General features: G+C 35.0%; 1 protein-coding gene across 1 annotated transcript in view; it reads right to left on the reverse strand.

The window, feature by feature from the left end:
- The window catches only part of LOC145984057 (kinesin-like protein KIF3B), a 69651-nt gene extending 48462 nt beyond the window's left edge, over positions 1–21189 (reverse strand). Inside the window, exons 1-6 of the mRNA XM_083117424.1 lie at positions 21035–21189; positions 11134–11214; positions 9924–10057; positions 7733–7830; positions 4867–4974; positions 1400–1524 (exon numbers count right to left, since the gene is read on the reverse strand). Coding sequence (XP_082973550.1) covers positions 1400–1524; positions 4867–4974; positions 7733–7830; positions 9924–9950 — 358 coding nt within the window. The 5' untranslated portion in view covers positions 9951–10057; positions 11134–11214; positions 21035–21189. The remainder of the gene's footprint in view (positions 1–1399; positions 1525–4866; positions 4975–7732; positions 7831–9923; positions 10058–11133; positions 11215–21034) is intronic.
- Positions 21190–24813: the final 3624 nt, after the last annotated feature.

A 24813-nucleotide genomic window follows, 5' to 3' on the forward strand; every position in this document is an offset into this window, starting at 1 on the left:
AAAGTAACTGCAAAATTAGCTTTGTTTTATCTATGTTCAAGCGGAAGGGGAATCAGCAATTTATATTTATCCTCTTCACTTGTATTTCATGTGACTGCGGGTATTGGCCAATGAGGGTTATGTATTTACGCCAAAAGCTGCTCCCAATGGCAGGCGGAGTGGTTAGCACATCGCGCTACGATGCCAGGGTTCGAATCCCGACCTGAGCATGGATGTTTGTGAGTGTCCATTCATCAATTTTATCACATCATCACTCATTTCCATCTTCGCAAATTAGCCAAAAGTGGCACAAAAAGCGGAGTAAAATAAAGCAAATCAATCAATCAATTTTTTCTGCCGAGATTAGATTGGGAACATATGGCTTTGAATGACAGTACTAAGATAAGCTAATCAGGACTGGACCTAAATTTTAAAGTGGGACCTTAACCACTAGGTGCCTCCACTGAGTATCAAACCCGCGATCTATTGATTACAAGGCAACGGCGTTACCACTACACCATCGAGGAGACCCCTCTAAATATTTATGTACATTAAAATAATGTATATAAAATATTTAACAGGAACTTTACCTTTCATCAAATGGATGTACCATCAATGTTTTTGTTATTCAATAAATATTCAATTTCTTACTTCTTTGACATTAATTTCCTTGCCAGGACAGTTGTTTTTACACAAATTTTAGTGGTCTTAACTACACGTAAGCTAGATGATTAATATTTGCAGTTGCCCGACCCTGTGGCCAAGTGGTTAGCACATCGCACTGTGATGCCAAGGGTCCCGGGTTCGAATCCTGGTCGTGTTTGGTTGTTTCTGAATGTCCATTCATCAATTTCATCATTTTCATCACTCATCCCCATCTTCGCAAATTAGCCAAGAGGCACAAAACGCGAAGTAAAATAAACTAAATCAATCAATATTTGCAGTTTTATCTCTGATTATATAGTGTCCTTTTAAGATTTATGTAATAATATTTTTTAGTCAAGATAGAAATAAAAAATAGGTATTAACGTCTTTCCTCCATTTCTTAGTCTGTGGTTACATACAATACTCCATACGCATTGGAGAAATTAAGTACTAATTAATTAACTTACATATTATTACGAATCGACCAACAATTATATTAACATATTAAATAGAAACACTTTTATTATTATATTTCTGAGACACTTGGCTCAGACTGGCTCCCCAAATTATATATTTCTAAATACGTGTCTAGTGATGTGACGAGTTAGTATGACATGTTAACTAGCCTTTGTTATTTTATACTAGAATTATACAAGCATCGGTATCGGCAAATGGTGGTATCGGCTTAGGTCTAATCTTATCACATCATTCATGTCCCTTACCAGCTAAGACAGATAGCTTTCTACACAAAAGTATAAAGTAAAAACATACATACCTTCCATTGTGTATGTTTTACCGGTACCAGTTTGTCCATATGCAAATATTGTGCCATTAAAGCCATCCAAGACAGAGTCAACCAAGGGGCGGAAACTTTCATCATAAAGATCTTGTTGCTTTGCACTGAAAAATAAAAATTTAGCTCTACTTAATGACAATAATTTGCAAACAAACAGATACAACAAACTTTTCTCAAAATTAATTTCTATGGTAACAATTACTGTATAATGTGCACTTTTTCTAAAAATTTTGCCCCCAAAAACTGTGGTGCATATTATGCATGGAATAATTCGGACAGCCAACATGAAACCATAGAGGGTCATTCCATTATTTTGTGATACTTGCACTGATTTTTCATGTTTATGGAACCTTATCATGTTATATATTGTTGGAAAGCTTAAATCCTGCAGTTTCTGAATATGGAAAGGCTAAAAGATTTGGGATGCTAAACACAGTGGTGGGAGAGGATGGGAGGTGGCGTGTGTTGGTTACTTATTGTTTACACAAAAGAATATTCTCCTCTTGGTCCACATAGCAACAGGTTGACTCATTGAATAGGTATGATGTCATTCACTGTTGATTGGCATAGCAACAGCTTTACAACCTACAACTAAGAAAGCCATTTCTTGAAACTGGATTGTACTGTACATTACATACAAGATATAATTGTTTGTCACTTTTCCCCCATCAAAAAACCAAGGTGCGCATTATAAACGCATAAATACGGTATGTGTTAATAATATAATCAATTAAGCATCAATGGACATAATCCCTGAATTTGCAGCAATGTGATTTTCTCCATACTATCAGCATAACTGTTTTATGACTGCATTATAGTTTGCAGAAGTCAGCTATGTTCTCTCAAATGTTTTCTATCTTAAATAAAACACTGTGCCAGAAATGCACTATGAAATTATGCATTATTTATTCAATTACAAACTGTGTAATTATTTTTCGTAAAAAAATAATACCTTGACACTTTCAGAATGATAATTTGCATAGCTTAAAAATATATAAATTTAATTTAACAAAGTGCACTGAGAATATTGATGGGATAATATAATTTAACATAATTAAAAAAATACTAAAATTAAATAACTAAAATAATACATTAAAAAGTATGTAAAAAGAATATTTTATTATTATTTAACAAAAAATACAACTATCTGAATTTCTAGTATACTTGAGCTACTGAAGTTGAGCTCCTCCCAGTGCTTAGTTTTATACACGGTGTTTCTGTGATCTTCAGTCAAACTGGCAGGGTGAATGGAGACTGGCCAAAATACCAATATGACATAAGGAACCCTGGTCCGGAAACGTGTCATTAAAAAGTTATAAGCCAAAACTAAAGTAAACACCATGAAAACTGTCCAGTCAAGGTCGAAGCTTCCCCTTGCCTAGTCTACTCCCCTGGCCCTCCAGGATTGCCACACTTCTAAGCTGCTCGGTCGACACTTCACACTCTGTACGTATGCGGCCGGCTGATTGTGTCTTTGATGGAGTATTGTGTACGGAATATTTGATTTTGCATTCATTATGAATGGCATTGAGGAGTAATGTCCTACGTGCAGTACAATAGCAGGTGGAAGTTATGGTAATGTGCGTACCTGCCTAACAGGCATTTAAAAACAAAGTAAGGTAATCATTCAAAACATTTACAATATTTTTCAGAAATCTTGCATATAACAAAGAAGCAAAGAACATCAACTTTGCACAAGTACAATAACTGACGGCGGAAGATTGTGGGGTTTCTGAAAAGTATGTAGAACGTATCAGCAGTACTTTAACTTCGGCAGAGGCTCAAGGTGTGAACGTTGTCTTCTAGTCAACAATGAAGAGTTACAAACAGGAATGCAAAAACACTGAAATGGACGATTTTAATATTTGCTTTCATAAAGTAGCGGCGGTCTCTACAAACATCAGTGGCTACTGTCTCTCTTTCGTCTGCATTGTTGTTAAGAATTGTTTCCCCTTTTGTATATTCAGTCTGCCCATTTGTCATTTTCAGTTTACATTTTATAACCACTTTCTTGAAGTGAAATGTAATGTAGTATGCCATCGGCCTTCCTTAAACAAGGCTTGTTCATTTCAAATTACAAAACATGTGTTTGTTGGCTATTTTAAAATCTTACAAGAATGAAACACTGCCTCCGTGGCATGGTTCAATAAGCGGCCGAATTTTGCTCTCGCCATTGAAGTTCACTGGTTAGAGTCCCGGCCTTGTGTTCTTTGTAAGTGTCCATTCATCAATGTTATCCAATCCTTAATCCTCATTGTCGCGATTGGTCAAAGATGACAGAAAATCGGTGCTAAATTACACAAAAATTAAGCCAATAGCTATGATAGAATTTACTTTCAATGGCATATTTTTATGGAGACCTTCTAAAAGTTGATTGGTGTTAACATCCGTACATGTTTGTTTCATGTTGTCTTTATTTTCAAGATCGCAACCCTTTAATTTGATTCCGCATTCCCCCCAGCACCCCTAGATGATTAATCCTGATGCTGCCACTGTTATAGAGAGAGATAGTGATGGTTCTTACTGTGGATGAAGTACAAATATGTGGATTTGCGGGAAATATTTTGTTTCTCCAGTAAGTAAAAGATCGATGCACGGCAAAATCAGTTCAAATAAAACATAAATTACAGTTGACATGTCACTCTAAAGATGCTGTATTTCTTCTTAAAATTAATTTCAATGTTTTATTACAAACTTTCTAGCTGAAAGTTTTCACTTGATCAAATAGAACGAGAGTTAGTCAGTGATGATATTTTACATTACATAAAGCGAAAAATTTTGCGAATCTTTTAACATTTTACTTTTTTAATTCTCATACATTTTGTGTATGAAATATATACTATAGGCATCTATGAACCTTAGGAATGCTTCGCTATTTTTTTCAACCTCTTGTGTCACTGCTTCCATTATTTTTTGCAGTTTGAAGTAAAAAATCATAATTTCCTCGTGAATTTCATGGAAACATGTTTATTTTTTTCTAAATGGCCAAGAAAGTATTTCAGTGTAAAAAATACCTCATAATGTTCTTTACGTTAAGTACTATTTTCTAACATTTCTTTTTGGAATTATTATTTACAGTTGAAATTGTTGCTTAATTGCAACACCGTACGTGAATGGCATACCTTGACTGGACAGTTTTCGTGGCATTTACTATAGTTGGGGCTGCTTATGATAGTGGAATAAGTATTTCCAAATCCACTTTGCAGTCTTACTCTCACATACAAATCACAAGTGTCATAAGGATTCAAATCACTGTATAAGACCTTCCACTCTCTCACGGAATCAAATATGAGGCAGCCTGATTGTAAGTTAAAGAAGAATTTCAATGTGTGATATACCATAGCTGTTCTGTACCACTTAAAATGAATGATGACTGTGTGGTTAATTTCAACTTTGCACTTCATTTTGTGTATCTAATTGTACAAAAGCAACACAAAACTACTTACTTGACATCATAGACAGCATCAAAGGTAAAACGTTTTATAGCATCAGCACCTTCAAGTTTTGGATTTGTTATCTCTACCACTCCCCTCGATGGATCAAGATGCACAACTCTGAAAAAAATGTAGTTAAACACATAATGAGCCAAATGAAATAACAAAATGGAAATGTTACACTATATTCTCTAGTAGAGCAGAAAATTGTCAACACATGAATAGCAAAATTACCTGCACAAATCATGCTTTTTTGCCAATATATATGTAAACCACAATTGTAAGATATTAGCATATACTTGAGTTACATACTTAATATAAAATAATACATAATTTGAAGTCTCTCACTGGATCCTAAACTGTACGACAGGTACAAAAGTGTTGGTAGTTGTCTTAACTTAGACAGACACATATTTTGAGAGTGGGATTATGAAGTCACATCCTATCTTACCCTTTTAATCTTGTCACATACATGCATCAAAGATCAAAAATGATCAATGACAGAAAAAACAAAAACAGAATGCATTGCTGCTTTACAGAAACAGCTACAACATGACAGTTTGCTTCCTGGCTGGTTTTAAAAAACATGCCCTGACCTATTAAAAACTGTCGTAACGTGAAGATGTAGGTGCTAAAGAAAACATTCAGAACACATTCTGGTATTATGAAAATACAAAAATGGATTGTGGTAATTTCCCTTTAGAGCCTCAGCACAATGTAAGGCAAGATTCAATAACGGAACATGTCTCTCATCAAAGTGTGAGATAAAAGCTGGTAATATTCACCATTGTGTGCAGCAAGCTCTTTTTGTCTGGTGTGGGATGCCACCCATTGCTGGTCACTTGCAGAGCAAAATCAAATTAGTTTTCACTTAATTGGTATCAGATATGAATATTCCTTTTTAGCTATATTTCTATCAGTGTAATTACCAGTATATAATATATATATTACTTAACATTTCTACTACATTTGTAGGAAAGAATGGAGTGCCTTGCAATATGAAATAAATGGACTTCAAAAGCTGGCTTCTATGGTGGAAAAAATGGCCTTTTTTGCCAATTGTGGCTAACATATTTCACTTGCAGTTTCATCTTACAAATTTGTAATGCCAGATTTCGCAACAAGCTAACATGGTGCAGCAGCCAAGAGCCAGATATTAACCATACATGTGTATGTGTGAGTGTGCATGCCATGCATTTCTTGTTGAAAGTCACATTTAACATTTAGAAATTAGAGTTTTTTACAGAAGAGTTTGTATTTCCATTGCTTTGAAATGTTTAGAAGAAAAAAAGGTTAAAAAACCCATGCAAAAAATCTCCCCTAAAAAGATTTTTTTCCAAGAAAAGCAGTTTTTCCCCAGCTTTTTCAGACTACTCACTTCCTTCGCAGTTTTGTTCACACACTGACAAACAATTGTGAAATTGGTCACATGGTTTTGACAGTTATAAAGAACCCTGGTTCTGACTGCATAACAAAGAAATTTGGGTCTTTCCATGGAAAATCAAGAACCCACCAGCCTCTCTGATTTGGATGGAATTGTACAACATTGGCATTCCATCTTGATACAGATGCAATTAGAAGAAAAAGAGATGGTCACTTTTCAGGAAGTCCCTGCGAATCCCACATTATTCCAAAGTGAATAGGAAACTTTCAAAATGTAGAACTGTTATGTACCTACAATCATGCTCAGTTGACAATTTTACCATATTTTATCATTAAAAAAAAATATTTAATATGTATTACACAACAGCAAAAAAGGAGTGTTGGCATCTGTTAATAAATAGGCTGCTGGTTCAAGCTGTGCCTACTATGTATGCTGGTTATTTTAAATTGTGTAACACAAAACACCATCACTATTACTTTTTTGACTTCTTTTCAAATATCTACAAAAATATTATGAACAAAATTTCCTGGATAAAAATTATTCTTTAGAACTTTTGTCCACTCCTGTAGGACATGGTACCAAAAAGGGTTTGCAACAGTGAGATACACATCTATGCTTGGTACCTACAATGAAACAATATTTACCTAGATTACTGCTAGAGAAAGGTATGTATCAGCACCTATTCTTTTAGTAGGCTACTGCATAATCCAGTTAGTTTTTTAATGATGTACTGTTGATGAAACTTTGTAAGTTTGTAGGACCGTAAGAGTTAAACATCTTTTTAACATCCGTTGACTGTGGTGTCATAAAATAATTATTTTTTCGTAAATTTTAAAATCTCTTCTCCTCCTCCTTCAATTGCATTTCTTTGGGAATGGGATACCATTATGCCCCTTCCCACAAGAGTGTGATACTTTGACCAATAAAAAACTGTCTCTGGTAAAATAGTTTTTCACCTACGAATATTTGTGCAGCAATGCACATTTGAACACCTCACATTCCAAGAAGCTTTTAGACACCCACTCTGGTTCAATGTAATTGTACTGGCAATGGATCATAGGATTCTTGAACTAAGTGCATCATCTACATTTGTGTTCTTAAGAAAAAAAAAAAAGACATATGATTCAAATGAATACAATGATTAATTTGGAGAATATGACAGTCAGTTTCAAACTGAAAATTAGTAAATGAAGAAATGTGTTATTACTAGAATTGTAGAAGAGCAATAAATTTAAGAAAACTGTTAATTCAACTCTTTCTTGCTGTTTAGGGGTAATGAATTTACCCAAACAAGCATAAGTCAAATCAACTTGACACGGGATATTGCACACACATTTTTTCTCTCTAGGGATGTAGACATGAAATATTTACATTCCATGAAGGATTGGTAGTCATGCCTGTTATATATAAAATGCAAACTTGAGAAGAGTTCTCGATACATAAATGTATTGAATTGTAATTATCACATTTAATTATATAAACAATAAAACTTACTGTGAATAGCCCTCTGAGATTTCCTTTTCAGACATCGGTCTGCAGCGAACAATTACCTTTACACATTCTGTGCTAGGTTTCTTTGGTCCTAGGAGAGCCTAATAAATAAATATATATATATATATATATTAATAAATTCTTAGAGGATAAACACAAACATCTATGGGTGCAGAGGAAAATGGGTTATAGTGAATGCAAACAAACTATCAGAAATTCAAACTGACATGCAAGGTGCCCACTAAAAACAGCTTGTAGCTCTGGTAACAGGTTAATTAATTTCAAAACATTTTATGGATTAAAAAAATTATCATCAACAATCACCATATAATATACATTCAAATGAATAAGATTAAAAGACATAACATGCACACATCTAGTAAAGATGCTAGGTGAGTGACATATGCATCAGACTGCTCACACACATAAGAATAAAAAAAAATGCCCAGTTACACTTTGCAGCATATGAAGAGTATATATTTTTCCATCTTGCACCCAAATATTTGCATTTTACAAACTGTTCATTGCTACTTTTCTCCCATGAAAATGAGATTATTTCATAGATATTTCAAAATGTCATTTGCTACCTTCACTCAGCTTACGTAGTAGTTTTGCCGATCATTTAAAAGAATATCAATCTTCTTCTTTCACAGTCATACCTTGAGACTTTCTTCTCATGTGTTCAATAGGAATCATTATTTGATGAACTAACACAAAGACCATAACAAGCAGCTTGCGTGGAGTGTTTCCTTCCGCACAGTGGTCTGCTAATGTTTCCGACACATGAACATCTGGCCATTTCTCAGACGTTTGTAGCAACAGCAATCAGGTGTTTGAAACCACTTCAGGATGAGTGATGGGCGACAGGCATAGCCCATTGTTCTCTATACAATTGTATTGTAAATGAATGACTGACTATAATTGCACTGCATCTCTTGTACATGTGTGTTGTAACCACCTTTTTTAAATTCCAACAGCTAAATGTCATGTTCTTTACCTTGCTTAATTCCACTTATACTCTTGTCGAATTAAGTTGAACTTTTGCTTATAGTCTTGAAAATAGCATTGAACAATTTATGTGCAAACTGCGGAAATTCATTTCGAGGATTCCACTTCAGATTTAGTAGTTGTAATCATTTCAATCCCAAGAAAAAGTTTTTAGGTCATTTTTCATTAATTACTTATATATTATGTACTGAAAATATTTTTCAATACCTTTTATTACAAGGTATCATTTCATTTCTTCCAAAAAATGGTTTCAGAAAAATATTCATAAAATTGAGAAAATATATGTAAAATGTAGAAAATTATATGTGTGGAATGAGGAATGACTTCAGAAAATATAGTAAAAAAAATCTATGATTGTTTATAAAAACAGCAAAAAACAATACATCTCCTGGTTAAAACACTGCATTTTCAGGCAGGTTTAATGCAGATATTCACCTGATTTCGGATCGTGTCTAAAGGCCAATCACACCCACTGCATTACTACTTCAACAGGTGCCCGGTCAAAACTTAAAGTAAATTGCACTCATTGTATGAAAGAGTACAAATAATTTTTTTTAACAAAGCAAAGAAAAAAAGAACAAGCACACAAGCAGCAGGTTGATGGAAGAGTTTCAAATTGCTTGCACAAAAAGTTCATTCAAATCATTCAAGATGCAAATAAATATTATAAGTTTATATATTTAGTGAAATGCAACACAGATGGATAAGTGTAAAAGCATTATACCAAAACCTTTGTCATCATGTTAAAACAATAACATCACCAGCACCACCAACAAAGAAAATGGTTCATGTTGGACCTCATCCTGGGTTATGAAGGTTTGGTAAATGTGGCAATCATTTTAGAAAAAATCAGATCACAGAAATGAAGGTAAAATGAGTTATGCTGGGAAGCACAAAGACACAGTGAAAATAAATCCCACAAGTCAAGCCTTTGGGATACATGCAGAAGAAGAGAGATACAGTGAAATGTCAAGAAAGATTTTTGAATTCAATGAAACTATTAAAATTTTTAACATTATATTGTTGCATATTTTAATGATTATAGAAACATGAATTTTTAAAAAGTTGGTAGCAAGGGAACAAGGAAGTTGGTTAAAAGATCATCACTGGAAGTCTGCCACTTGATGAGTACCATGCAGGTGTCATGGAGAGAGGCAGTAAGGTCACAACATTAAACCACTGTCACCTGTGATTGAGATGTTTCTACATCCATGTTTTAAGTTTGTGTCCTTATGCTGGCTGACAGAGAATTCTGATAACAGCAACTTGAGTCGAGAGTTGCTGTTAAAACGCATTGACGTAAAAAAGTCACCTGATCATCTGTAAAAAAGCAAAATCACAACAAATTTCAATAATGTGAAGTTACCTCACCCACTCCTCCACCTACAAAGCTGAGAGAAAAAAAAACAGTCTATATCACACAAAGAGAGACAGGAAAAGAAAAATTTACACACACGATTTTTGTTATTGGTTGTCTTTTATCAAGATACAGAATAAAAATTCTTAATAAATGTGCTGTCTTGTATCAGTGGATTAACCTAAACTGTCAGGATATTTTATGTAGAGTAGAACCTAGATTATACGTTTCAGTGAACCAAGGTGAATAACTTTTAAATTGTCATAATGCTCAAATGTCAGTAACAATATCAGCATTGGTATTGTTCCCCTTGTTTGAGCATTTCTTGAATTGCGAATTTGTGTACTGTTGAAATGAGTCAAAAGACCAATTTTTTAAAATTATAACGTTTGTAATTAAATGGATATATATGAAGAATATAAGACTATGTCTACATACTATTCAATTCTAAACATGCATGTAAAATTGTTAACATAAACACACTGAAGAGCACAAAACAGGTTTATATCTTTCTTTATTAGATGAACTATTGTACCCACAAGGAACAAAAGTTGACTTCTACATTCAACTGCTTCAACATGTGTCTCAAGAATATTATATTGCAGTGTGAGACACCAATATGGCAAGTTTCTTTCCCTGAACAAACTGGCAAAACAGTATTAAGTAAAAGTAATGTGAGATTTTATACACATTTAAATTTGTTCACTCATGTTCAGATAAGTGGCACTAGCAATAGGTAAAAAAAAAGGTAAAAGGTACCCCTGTGCATGTGCACATATGCCATGAAGGCATATGGGGTGATGTAAATGTATGAGCTCCACACATTCTTGATCTCGGCCATGGTTGAGATGATATGATCAGCACCATGCCAGGCTGCCTTTACCCACCAGGTACCCATTTATGAGGCTGGGTGGGCCTCAGATCCCCGCAGAAACAGGCAAATGACTGAAAAATTCCTGGTCCGGATCACTTGCTTTATCTGATCAGGAGTGTACCTAACTAAGTAACAATGATTTGGTCCATCAACTCTCTCACTTACCACTCTGGCTTTCTCCCATTTCGCTGAAAGTATTTCCGTGTTTGAAGAAGCTACATTCCTAATTTTGACTTTGGAACTAATCTGTAAAGACAATATAATGGTGCAAATTAACAAAATTTCTCATTGAAACATGATACGAGAACAACACCTTAAATAAAGCAGTGTAAGTACCATCTACTGCCAACGTGCCCTCTACATTGTAAAAAAAAAGTTCATTTAAAAAGCATGCTTTTAAGACTCAGCTGGACCTCTGACCGACGCGAAGGCAATCCTAAAAATTACATCTGGTTAGAGGTTTTAGAGCTTTCATGTGAATCTTCATTCCCTATTTTCTAGATTATCAAGAGTTTAATAGACTTATGTAATTATGAAACTGAGAATATATGCACAACAGCAAAAGCAAACATGAAGATGTATGTTAATGCTCTAGAAGGTATTCTAAGCAGATGTAATTTCTTGGATTTTGGAATGCCATAGTGTTTTTTTGAAAGGAAATTAGAAAAACATGGTCTTCGCGTCAGCCAAGCCTTAAACAGAGCAGTGCACTGAGGGATAAGGAGTCTACCAGTCACTCAATGCTATGGCTTTTATAAGTTTTATTTTGCAATACTTTTTGTTTTATTAATGTCGCAGTTCACAAGCAACACTTTTTACATCCCTCAGTGCGGCTATGCTGACTAGAAAGACCTCCTCCACCACTCAATTAGTTGGGCAGTCAGGGACTTGCACCAAAAGGAAGGCAGGAATATTTTTCACTTTATAGTTTCCCACCCTTTGCCTTCAGCCCACTGGTAACTCCAATTGTCCAAGAAGTTCAGTGTATCATATACAAGGCCTGACAGAGGAACCATTTCCTCTGATGTCTTAGTTTCATCTGAGGAAATCGAGGGAGAAATTTATGCAGTCATAATAATACCTACATCACAAATTTTGCAAACAACAACATAATAACATCACATGAAGTTTTATTAGTAAACATATGAGGGCTGGGGCATAAGTCATGGCAAATATATTTTTCCTCAAATTTAAACAGTGGCACCACAATATGATTGATCATATGTATGTGGACACATCTAGATGGCAGTGGTAATTCAATGTTGAGTCAACCATTGTCCCACGGCATGAACAGCATTCATGTTATCAAAACAGCCATTCTTAAGGGAAATAAATGCCAGAGAATGCTATAGGAAGCTTGTTGGAAACTGTGGAGAATAGTGTCCTACTGTAGTATGTGCCTCTTCTGCTCCTGTAATGCTAGCGTATGCTTTCTGACTTGTAAACAGATGTTCAGACATTCCAATGTATGTATGTATGTATGTACATATACAGAGCATTCCGGAACCACATGGCAGCAATTAACACACCATTTCTTGAAAACTACACATGATATTTCATTTCTGTCTGTTACCTACATTAGTGTACACAAGAAGGTGTGACATACTAAAATTAGATATCAATACATCCATTGTTACTATTATTAGCAACCGAAGCTTGAAAAAGTCTTTCGTTTCCCTCCGAGTATTATGGAATAAATTTTATAATATATATATATAATTTCTCAATCACACTGAAAAGTGTGCACATGCATTGTAATTATATTCCACTGCAAAAACTAAAAAAAAAAATATTATTGTAGAAATTACACAAAAACCTCATTATCACCATAAAAGAATGACATCCGCCAATGTAACTCAGAGATCCAGAACGAGCCAATCACAGGACAGAACCTAAGCTCCGTCCCTTCACTCTCACATATATAACCGTATACTGGTCTCCAATTCAACATACCCTGATGATGAGAGTAATGTACGCCCTCGAAATGTTGGAAGCTAACCTCGAATTAACCTGGCTGATTAAGCAGACTTGTTTGGTTATTGTCATCAATTTCTCACTTTACTATATTTCATGCTTGCCTTGACACATAACATTTCTATCATTTTTAATTTAAGAGCAAAAAAATAATAATGGTTAATGAACTCGTGCAAGTGATGACATGGAAGATGACACAGAAACATAAACATAAGACATTAGTTGACTGCTATCCAGGATAGAAACTAGTTTTGCCACTCACACAGGTAAATGTGCTTACATTTTAAGTTCTCTTTGAACATTTTCTTTACCAAAACGTAATTTTATTACTTTTTTGTAGATCCTTAAAACAACAAATTCGCAGTCTACAAATTCCAAATGTTAAATTTACACTTATTTTACAAGTTTCATATGCTTTCCCTAACATGCCATGCACTGCGTAAAAATCATCCTACATTCAAAAGTAAGACAAAACTTGCACATGGTGAATAACAACATAACTACAACATAAATTTGGTAGCCAAGCTACATTTAAATATGCATAAGCACACACATATATGCAATATGCACACATTTAATGAGTGCCTGTTCTATTTGCAACCAAGAGTTTGCTCCAAAGGCATATAAAAATCAAGTATGGATGTACGAACTATCAGTTTTATCATGGTTATAGACTTCTGAAAAAAAAAAATCAATATACTGCTCCTTACACATGACAACCATTATAACTGTACATGTGATGCTGAGCTAGTTTTTGAATGATAATGCTCCTGAAATTAAAACTCAGAACATGCTTCAACTTCACAATAGGTATTCTATTTTTTTTTTAAAAAAAAGTACACAAGATTAAATTTACAATTTGTAAGACTAAATTGGTGCAAGTGATGCCATATTATATACCAATAATCCATATTACTTTATGGCATGATTATAATACTTAAAACATCTGTGTGCATGTAAAGTGTGACCCCAATTTCTTTTCCACATATACATGCACACAAAAAACATTTTACTAACCAGTGACAAGTTAATCAACTTTACGGAAAGTCTATCTGGTTCAAAATATGTTGGTAAATCAAGTAAACTGAATCTGGCTTCAAAAGTTGAATTTTGGTACACAGTAAAACACATGTTACTTTGGATAATTGTTGCTTTCCATATTTCCTGGGGTACCTCAAGAACATTATAGTAAGAGACATGAATGGCAGAAACATATAACTCCAAACACACATCTTCACTGAGGATACATCCCAAAATTCGCCAATGGCATGCCAATGATTCAAAATGAATGACTTGTAGCACATGTGCATAAGTACATTGCAGATGATGAAATGGAGCAAAATAGAGATATTAAGACACTATGGACATTACACGATTGAACAATGCATGCACTGTTCTTTGGAAAACTTGTCTTACATGTCCACTTTTAATATATTTGTCTGCATGCAATACAATTACTAAAAAGTAACATCTTATTGCTAGGGACATTTTTAAGGTATTTTTAACTGTCAACACAGCATTGATGCAGAAGTTACCATTTTGATTTGGCAATTTCATGAGCTCTTTAGGCTGGTAAAACAGTGATATCACAATTTAAGATTATGAAAGTCATGTTAGCATGGTTGCGGCTCAACTTATATACGTTAACTTAAGGGTTTTCCCACCATATACGAATCCATTCTAAGCCAAATTCTGCAACAATCAAATTCTACCATGTAAAATGGAGAAACTTTACAGCATTTTGATGCCATAGCATATTTCACAGAAATAGTCCTACTTTTCTTAGCCTCACATAGCATAACAATCAGAAGCAAGTTTCACATCACATGGGCAGATCTAATGGCAGCCTTGTATGATGTAAACAATGTATCACCACTTCACATTTTTTAAAAAGCCGATAACTATTCAACCAAAAAGGAAAAACGTTCCCACTGACGTGGTTTTTGGAACAAATCAAAGTCTGCTTAAATACATGTTATAGTGTACACAGTACACATACAGAATATACTAGTGGTTTCAATTGTAATCACCAGGCACTGATTCATGGACAGAATTATCTAAGTATATAGGCCAGATTGATTGTTACTCAACATTACAAAAAATGCATATAGCTTACATTTGTTTCCAAGATATCCTTTAAATTAAATAAGCATTTCCAGTTATAAAATACATCTCCTTGTCTTTAAATTTATTACTTATTAAATGAAAATTGGGTAATGGTTCAGATTGCTTTATGATTTTTCTCAAATTCTCCTAGCAGAAGACTAATTATCGTAGAACTTTGGCAATCGTTGTCACACACATTTGAACCTCCCTTAAAGTAATGAGCACTGTTTGGAGTTCAAAAGAAGTTATTTATGTTGAAGAAAAAAATTAAAAATTATTTTACGCAAGCATGCATGCTTCCAATGGACAAGGCATTCTCCATTGATGGAAGCAGCAGCAAGTATTGTAGAATAGTGAGAATGTACAAGAAACTTGGCAACTCCCTGAAACTAATCAGCACAGATTTCATTTTTAAAAAAGTCCAATTTATGGGTAAAATAAGATGTTAGAGGTACCTTGCGCAAAACTTGCCATTTTGCACACTTCACACATTACACGGTGTACAACCTAACTATGAAATCATTTAAAGATATTATTTTAATGCTAAGATAACTAAACCTGACCACCTAACCACAAAAGCATTTAGGGTTATATTACAATTCTAAGGGAAATAAACCTGGCCCTTCTAACCTAACTACGAAAGCATGTATTGAACAAAATCTTTGAACATTTTGGCAGCAAGAATTATACAGAAGTATAAGGAAGTGAAAAACCAGTATGGAAACCCGCAGTAAGTACACTAAAACTCTGCAGTATGTGTTAACAGACGTATATCAAAATCAAACCATGTAAAAAATGCATACGTGATGAAATTGCAATCAAACAAAAGGAACTTGGACTGAAACTGTAAAGGGCTAGCCTTTCATGCTGTACATGTTTCATCATGCCTCCTGCAAGTTTTGCATCGCAATGCTTACAAGAATGTTACACGAAAAACTACACATTTTGGTAGCATTTATGCTAGCAAAAATGTGAAAGGAAATGCTTTCATCTAAATCAAGTCTTAGGTTAGTTGCAATTGGTTGCTTTGTATTGCCAAATCTTTCTTTTCATAGCACCAAATTCTGATATCATGTTACACACCTGTGTTCTACATAGACTGAATTCAATAAATGATATAATAGTTTTGGCAGAAAGATTTTTTTCCACCTCCCTCCCATATCTTTCTATGTGAGTAGGCTTTGCATTGTAGTTAGACCCATACAGCTTACAGTGTTATTATTTATGTTTTTAGTAGGATAAAATTGCTATTTAAATGATTAAAATTTCCACACTTCCCTTCCACCTCCTGCATGTGTATGCAATGTTTTCCATGTAAAAACTTTAGACAGCATGTTCAACGAGGCCGGTGAGCAACCATACATCCTAGAAAATCATTTTTTTTTCCAACATGCAAATTTCGATATTGTAAGGTAATGGAAAGTAATTTTAACATGGGGAAAAAACAAATATGCGAGATATTCATCCTCGAAATGCAACAATGGCACATCTAATTCCTTGCAACTTACAGGGAAGAAATTTTCCATCCCACAAGCAAGAAATCAACAAAACATGTACAACGATAACGTATAATTACTATCACCATGACCTAATTCTTCAAAATAAATTATATAGGCCTACATGCCTTGAAAGCATGCAGTTACCACACCATGGTTGCAGGGGCAATATGTGTCAAGTGGCAGACGAATCATATACTACTCACCAGGTACAGAGTGCGTGACCTGAAAGGGGGGGAGGGGCACTCATCGCGTTATGATGTAAGCTAGGTTTAGTTCTATTACCATGAAAAATAAATTTGTAATGTAGTTATGCTAATAGAACCAAACCTAACTAGCTTAACCTAACAACATAGGCAATCCTCGTCTGACATCTGAACAAGAAGTTACCGTAATGTTGGGTGATAAGGGAGACTCCCATCGGAACACAAAGGTGTCTCTCTCTCATCTGTGTCTGCGATTAGTAACATCTGGTCTCTGATGTCAATCACCCTGTGCGTGACATCATAAATCATACATAAAAAATTGTGGTAACAGTCCGTTATATCGGAGACACATTACAATCGGATATTTTGTGTTTCTCATGGTTCATACTAACGAATTGTGTATTGCGGAACATAGTTGAAGGTGCCATTATGCTTTTTACATGAAAATAAAATCGATTTTTCACATTACGGGTAATTCTTTCTTCCATTGCGGAACATACAATATGGCGTGCACAGTTGTGGATCATCACGCTTCGTGCTTGTGTTTTGTCGATTTGGAGTGGGTATGCAGTGTTTCAACCTTCTTAACTGAAAAATACCTACTTTTGTGTTCATTATGTCATCACAAACCATTCACAAAAGCCCCACCAACCATTGACGGATAGCCCCACAAACCATTCACGATAGCCCAACGAACCATTGATGAATAGCCCCAAAAACCATTCACGATAGCCCCACGGACCATTTCCGGCAAGGTTAAGTTAGGTAAGCATAGTTACAAAAAAAATTCTCGTGAAAAAAAGACACGTTTGGAAACACTGGCGAGACTGCATAACTTTCAACACTCGCTCCATCTGCAGGTCCATAATGGAAACAACAGCATAATGTTGTCGCTTTACAGAAAATGCCAGTTCCTTACATATAAAGTGATTATTTCTTGTTCTGCAGCATTCTATGGTGAAGTTTTCAGTTTCCACGAAAGAAAATACCTCGAAGAACTTCGACAATGCTACAGAAACTGATTTCAGTAAGTAGTTTCTCCTGTAAATTTGAAGAAAAGTGTCTCCGACATAACGAACTTTGGAGCGATTTTACAATTTCGGGAATTTCTCCATTTTGTTTGAAATTCGGCATACTCACTAAATTAGGGCTCCTAATCAGGAATCTGAAGTTAATATTTGGCGCTCACGTGTCAAACTTGCAAAATAAGAGGGTCAGTCATTGCAACCGACAATGCACAATTGCTCATTTTATTTATCGCAAGATTTTCCGTTTCGAATACTTAAAGAATGAAATATATATATTCCTGATATTGCTACGACCCTAAAATTTAACTATGTTTCCTAACCTAACCACACACCAATGGTTCATGGGGCTAGCGCCAATGGTCCGTGGGGATAGCCATAATTCAGGAATTTCTATACGTGAGCGCCAAATTTTAAGTGCAGATTCGTGATTAGGAGACTCAAATTAGTAAGTATCCAAAATTTGAAACAAATTGGAGAAATTCCCTGTATTGTTAAATTATACCCGAACTTTTATCAAAATTGCTAATTACTCACTTGTAACGCATCTCCACAAGCTAAAAACAACAACAACAACAAATGTTCATATGAATGATAATCTTCCTAACACATTAAAATTTTTCCAGTTTCTTGGAGGGCCACCATCACCAAACATGAATCTCTATTTTATGTAGTGTGTTATTCTTTATGCCATTTCCTATGTTTCATTGCCTTACTACTTATACAAGCAAAAAATAAATGTCGAACTTAAGAGCATGACAATTTGCACAACGTACTTTTCGTGAATTAATTTCTCACAAATGAATACTCGGGGACTAACAAAAATATTTGCTCCAAACTTACGCACACTCATTTTCTTATCCTTCTGAATTACTAACTTCAGAACAAATTTGGCCCAAGTTCTGTTTGTTTTATTGCGATTTCATCATGCTATGAATGCAATTTTAACATGGTTCGATTTCGATTTACTTCTGTTAACATATACTATGGAATTTTAGCAATTACTTAAGATTTTGTTCAATATATGTTTTCGTAGATAGAGGCAGGCCAGGTTTGCTTCTCTTAACATTAAAATGCAGGCCAGGTTTGCTTCTCTTAGCATTAAAATAAATTCGCTAAATTCATTCGGTAACAGTTCCTTATATCGGAGACACATCAAAATTGGATATTTTGTGTTTCGCATGGTTTGTACTTACCAACTGTGTATTGCAGAACATAATTCAAGGTGCCATTATGCTTTTTACATGAAAAACACAATTGGTAAAAATTTACTATCCTTTGAACACCTCTAATTTTTTTCATTTCGTAAATTTTTGACATTTGTACTTACGTATCTGCTTCGCGGAACATTCCTGAAGGTGTATCAACGTTGTTTTGATTAAATTAATTGCAATTTTTCACATTACCAGTACGTCTTTCTGATAGGCCTTTCCGCTTGCCTGAGACGAACTAACCTAACCATGCGCCAATGGCTCGCAATTATTTCCAATTTCTAGATCTTGATACTAACACGACACCAAATTTTAACTATGTTTCCTAACCTAACAGAACTAACCTATCCATGTGCCAATGGTTCGTGGGGCTAGCTATTCTCCGTCGGAGAATTAATTTTCAACAAACAACATGAATTTCAGCTATGAAACATTCACACATCGCACAAAATACCTTCCCGATGTTCGACAATGCTACAGGAACTTATTACAGTAAGTAGCTTCTTCTGTAAAAATAAATAAATGTATCCGAAGGATAGTAAACAAGCACCACACAATTTTTCAATAGAGAGTAGTTTTTGTTATACCTTTCTTCGCTTCTGTAACACACAATATGGCGCACCCAGGTCGACTACCATTGTAGGTATGTAGTGTTTCCAACCTTCTTCACTGAGGAATACCTACTATCGTGTTAGTCACGTGTGCAAATTGTACATTATGCACGGATAGCTGAGCCCCAAGAACCATTTCTGATAAGGTTAGGTTAGGCAAGCATAGTTAAAAAAAGGGGGGTTGGAAACACTGACAGGGGGTTCCGTCATCAAACTTATGCATCATCCGGTTCACGTAGCGAAAGCAATGGCAATTGTGCATCGGTGAGATATTTCTCTTGAAAAATACATGATTTCCCAGTCAAATAGTTTCCACGATGAAAGAAAATACCTCGACAAACGTTGGAAACCTTAAGAGAAACTCATTTCCGTAAGTAGTTTCTTCTGTAAAAATTAAAAAATGTGTCTCCGATATACCGAACTGTTACCATTCATTCTACTAATGATTTGATTTACTTCTACATTAATTCCCTAGTGTACGATACTTTCAGTCGCTTGTTGACTGAAAATACATTGTCCATGGCAAGTGTGCATGCTTGCGTAAGGTAATTTTTAAGTTATTTTTTCAACGTAAATAACTTCTCTTCGAAATCCAAACAGTTCACATTACTTTAAGAAAGGTTCAAATTTCATGTGACAATTATTGCCAAAATTCTATGATAATTATTGCCAAAATTTTATGATAGTCTTCTTTTTAAGAGAATTTTTAAAAAATCATAAAACAATCGGAACCGTTACCACAAATTTTGCTACATACCAATAATGTATATAGACATGGTGGTTAAAAGCAGTACCTAATCAGAGTTTACCCATGGAATGTGCGTGTGTACAGGAAAATCACTGTGCGTTAGGGAATAACAGCAGAAAACAGAACTATTTTTGTTGAGAACCCTTTCCCGTACATAAAATATAAGAGCTGGTTTGCAATTATAATTTCTCAATCCATGAGAGAATTCACTTTTGCGAAAGTTCAAGATTCCATATATATATATATATATATATATATATATATATATATATATATATATATATATATATATATATATATATATATATCATGAGCAAATGATTTCTATACAGTCCTGTGATAATATATGCCAGTTAGTAATAATATATGCATAAGGTCTAAAGCAGAATCGAAGCATTCAATCAATAAATAATACTCGTCAATTGTCAAAGCGTAACATGTTGGACGTAAATGCTTTCAAACGCATAATTAGCAAAGCTAAATAAATACACAGCAATTAATAATTTTCTTTGCAGTCTTATCAAAACATATGTACATTTCATTTAATAACCATAAGTGTGCATTCTAAGGTACAATAAAATCCATCCATAAATACTAAAATCGAAAACTGTCAAACTGAATGACATGTTGCACCTATCGCACGTTTCAAAGTTAAATAAAACAAAAAAGTTTGCACAAGTTTAACTTACACCAGTTGGAGGTTTGGCAAGTGATGGTTTAATTTTCGGTATGGCTCCCAAATTACGCTTTGGAATAGCTCCAAGATTACGTGATCCCATCTTCTTACACTACACAGAGATCCATTCTCGTACCACCATGTTGAAAAGCAGAAGCCTTATTCCATCCCATAATGATCACAGAATACAAACTATATTTTATACACCGCAATACTCCAGGAGCCACAAGAACTTACAATCGGTGTTTGCTTATAATTACCACTAACAGTATATAAATTAAAGCCGAGAAGTGAATCAAATAAGTGAATTGCCATAAGCTATATTATATAATGGTGAATGAATTACGCAATAGCGGTTACACATCTGTATTTGATAAGTACGCATTCGGGAGGTGGAGGATTCATATATAAGACTGACTGGCACCAGTCCAGACTCCCCCCCCCCCCACCAAAGTCAGTCACATAGACATGCTGTAATGTAATGTCATAAAGGCTTTACCCTACTTTCTTGTCACTTTCCTTCCACTAGTGGCGATACACACGGGTGTGTGGCTTCGCTCCTTCCACTTGGATACGAGAATGGAAAATTGTGGCAAAATTTGGAATAATAATTAAAAAGGAAAAATGAAAATGTGTTGCTGCGTGTAGTTAGATGGTCATTATAAAGTCAAGTCCAGTGTTTTTCATTTCGTATCAAAGCAAGCGGCAAAGGCGACCAAAAAAAAAAGTAGGAAGAAGAGGGATGGGTGGAATTATTTTCTCGTAGTTATTCTCATTTTACATATACGCTATATATCACACGAAACAGGCAAGTAGCTGGGGAGGAGGCTAAGGGGGCGAGATCCCCCGAAATCCTACAAATATCAAATGTCAATAGTGTATAGTGGTAATTAATTTTACTTCCTTAGCAGGATTAAACAGACAAAGAAATTAATTTTCAGGCTTCTATCCGCCCTTTCTCGCTTCTAGATAGCGGATGCTCATGATTTCCTCCAAAAATAAAATTCTGGCTATGGGCCTACACAAAATGCGTAGAAGGTAAAGGTACCCCTGTGCATGTGCACCCATGCCATGAAGGCATATGGGATGATGAAGAGGTAGAGCTCCACATATTCTTTATCTTGGCCATAGTTCGGATGATATGATCAGCATCATGCTGGATCGCCTTTATCCCCTCTCCCAGGGTTGCCCCCAGGTACCCATTGATGTGAGGCTGGGTGGGGCTCAGATCCAACCAGAAACGGGGAAATGACTAGAAACAATCCTGCTCCAAATCACTTGTCCCAAGATTTGAACCAATGTCTTCCGCATGGTTGCCAGATGTTCTACCAACTGAGTAACCACGGCCCTTACACAAAATGCATATCTGGGCTAAAACTTGTCCATTTATACAAGGGAGAATCAAATGAAACCTTAATTTGTTTTTGTTTATCTAGTAGATTTCTGTATGTAGGGCTGCAAAGTTTGCTGCATTTTAGAGCAGACCTATTGCTGATCTACTGTATTTTCAACTGACAATGAGTTAGTGCCTGTATTGTATATCTTAAAAATAATAAGTCTTTGGGGTCCACGTGCAGTCACTGCAAAGGCCTTTCCAACCATCTGTCTGTGAACTGAAGCCATTGTCGAACTTCTTCCTCCATTAGTAAACTAGCTGGTGTGGTTAGCATGCACAAAGATATTGAATTTTCATTTGCCGAGAAATTTCTGTATATTTTATTCTGACAAGAGGGCAAGAAACCACTCCTCTTCACTGGTGCAAGTGTGTATAGGAGGTGCCATCTTTAAAATAACAAAAATGGCGATTTGAAGCTCACTTGATTAGTGTTGCAGCCTTGAGGTCATTTTGTAAATAATAGTTGATACCTCATGTAAATATGAGCTGTATGTAGTCTGCCCTACAATTTTTATTGGACTTTCAAGGTTCTTCATTTAATGCATGTAATTAGAATTTATCTTGTTTGCTGTGGGACATACCAGGAGATAGAGGTGACAGGGGAGTCTGCTCTTCTGCTACCCCATGGCACAGTTACTGATAATGAGTGTGTGTGGATGTTTATTTGTTTGATTTATTTTATTTCGGTTTTCTGCCATTTTTGGCTAATCTGAAGATGATGATGATTAATGAAATTGATGAAGGGACCCTCACAAAGAACCCCATGCCCAGGCTGGGTTTCGAACTCGGGACCCCAGATGCCCCAACATGGAGGTTGGATTCTATTTGCAACCGCTTGTTCGTATACACATGAAGAAGCATGTTAAATAATATAAAACACTGTACAGACTTTTAACAGGCAGTGTGGAACAAAGAATAAGGAATGGTTTAGTAATAATATAAAACAATACATATTACAGGTATGACAAGGAGATAAATTACAATAAATAAATAACAAAATACAATACCATGCACATAACAAGTAGTGTGAAGATGATTAAATAAAAATAGAAAAAAATAATACAAATATAACAAAAATAATATAAAACAGATGTCAAGAGCAATAAGTGTATGTATATTTGTAGATGATAAAAATGGATTAATAAACATATTACAGGTATGACAAGGTGAAAAAATAATGAATATTAAAAACATATCAACATAAAACATGGCAATGGTTGTGAAAACTGATTAAGATGAGGTAACAATGGAAAACATCATACAAGTATGGAGTAAAGCATATTATGAGTATGGAGAAGACAGAATATCATGCATTAAAAATGCAAGAAGTTTATATCATTCTTTGAGTGATTGATTGATAGATTTAGTTTATTTTACTTCACTTTTTGTGCCTCTTTTGGCTAATTTGCAATGAGGATGAGTAATGATGAAATTGAAATGAGATTGACACTCACAAACATCCATGCCTAGGCTGGGATTTGAACCCAGGATCCCTAGTATCATAGCATAATGTGTTACCCAGTCCACCATGGGGGCAGCATTCTTCGAGTGAAGTATGTATTGTTCTATAATGTAGAAAACCTTCTCTCTTAACCAGGCTTGCTGCACCCTTCTAAATTTTTCAATAGGTGCAACACGAAACTGGTTGAACAGTTTAATTCTAAAATATTTTACACTTTGCTTAGCCTGGTTGGTGGTGTGTCTAAAATATAGCTGAATCTTGTGTTTTGTCTATGTACTGAGTGTCTTAAGGTTGTATTTATGAAGATTTGTTTGCTTTGGTAAACATGGGCTGCTAAATATGTACAGACATAGAACCAGTGGCATGCCCAGGATTTTCGATAGGGAGTGGGAGGGGGTATGTATACTTTTTTCAGTAGTTATTCCTCCTTTTGCCATCTTTTCCTACCTACGACATTCTCATTTTTTTTTAGGAATACTGGGACAAAGGGTGAAGGTTGTGAACCCCACCAAACCACACCCCTCCTCCATGGGCATTCCACTGCATGGAACCGTCATTATTTTATATTGTCTAAAAATACCTTTGTATGAAACAGATTTATTGAATATTTCACCAATCTTTCTCACAGCTTTTTTTCTGTTGAATACATTTTCAGCTGTAAAAGAGTTGCTCCATAATAAAATCGTGTAAGTTAAATGAATATGAAAAAGAGGCATAACAAGATCTCTTGATTGACAAGACATTTAAAAGCCTGGTCAAAAAGAAACTGTAAATAGTATTGTGTAGGGATGGGCCAATATAAAATTTTGGCCGATACCGATAAAATACCTACATAAAATTTGCTGATACTGATACTGGATATTTTCCAAATCCGAGCAGTGCAAAAGAAATTATGTATGTATTGGAAATTTACTTTACACTCACGAACACCCAT

This window comes from Lepisma saccharinum, chromosome 2 (genome assembly GCF_977018435.1).
Source record: "Lepisma saccharinum chromosome 2, izLepSacc3.1, whole genome shotgun sequence".
NCBI classification, from domain to species: domain Eukaryota; kingdom Metazoa; phylum Arthropoda; class Insecta; order Zygentoma; family Lepismatidae; genus Lepisma; species Lepisma saccharinum.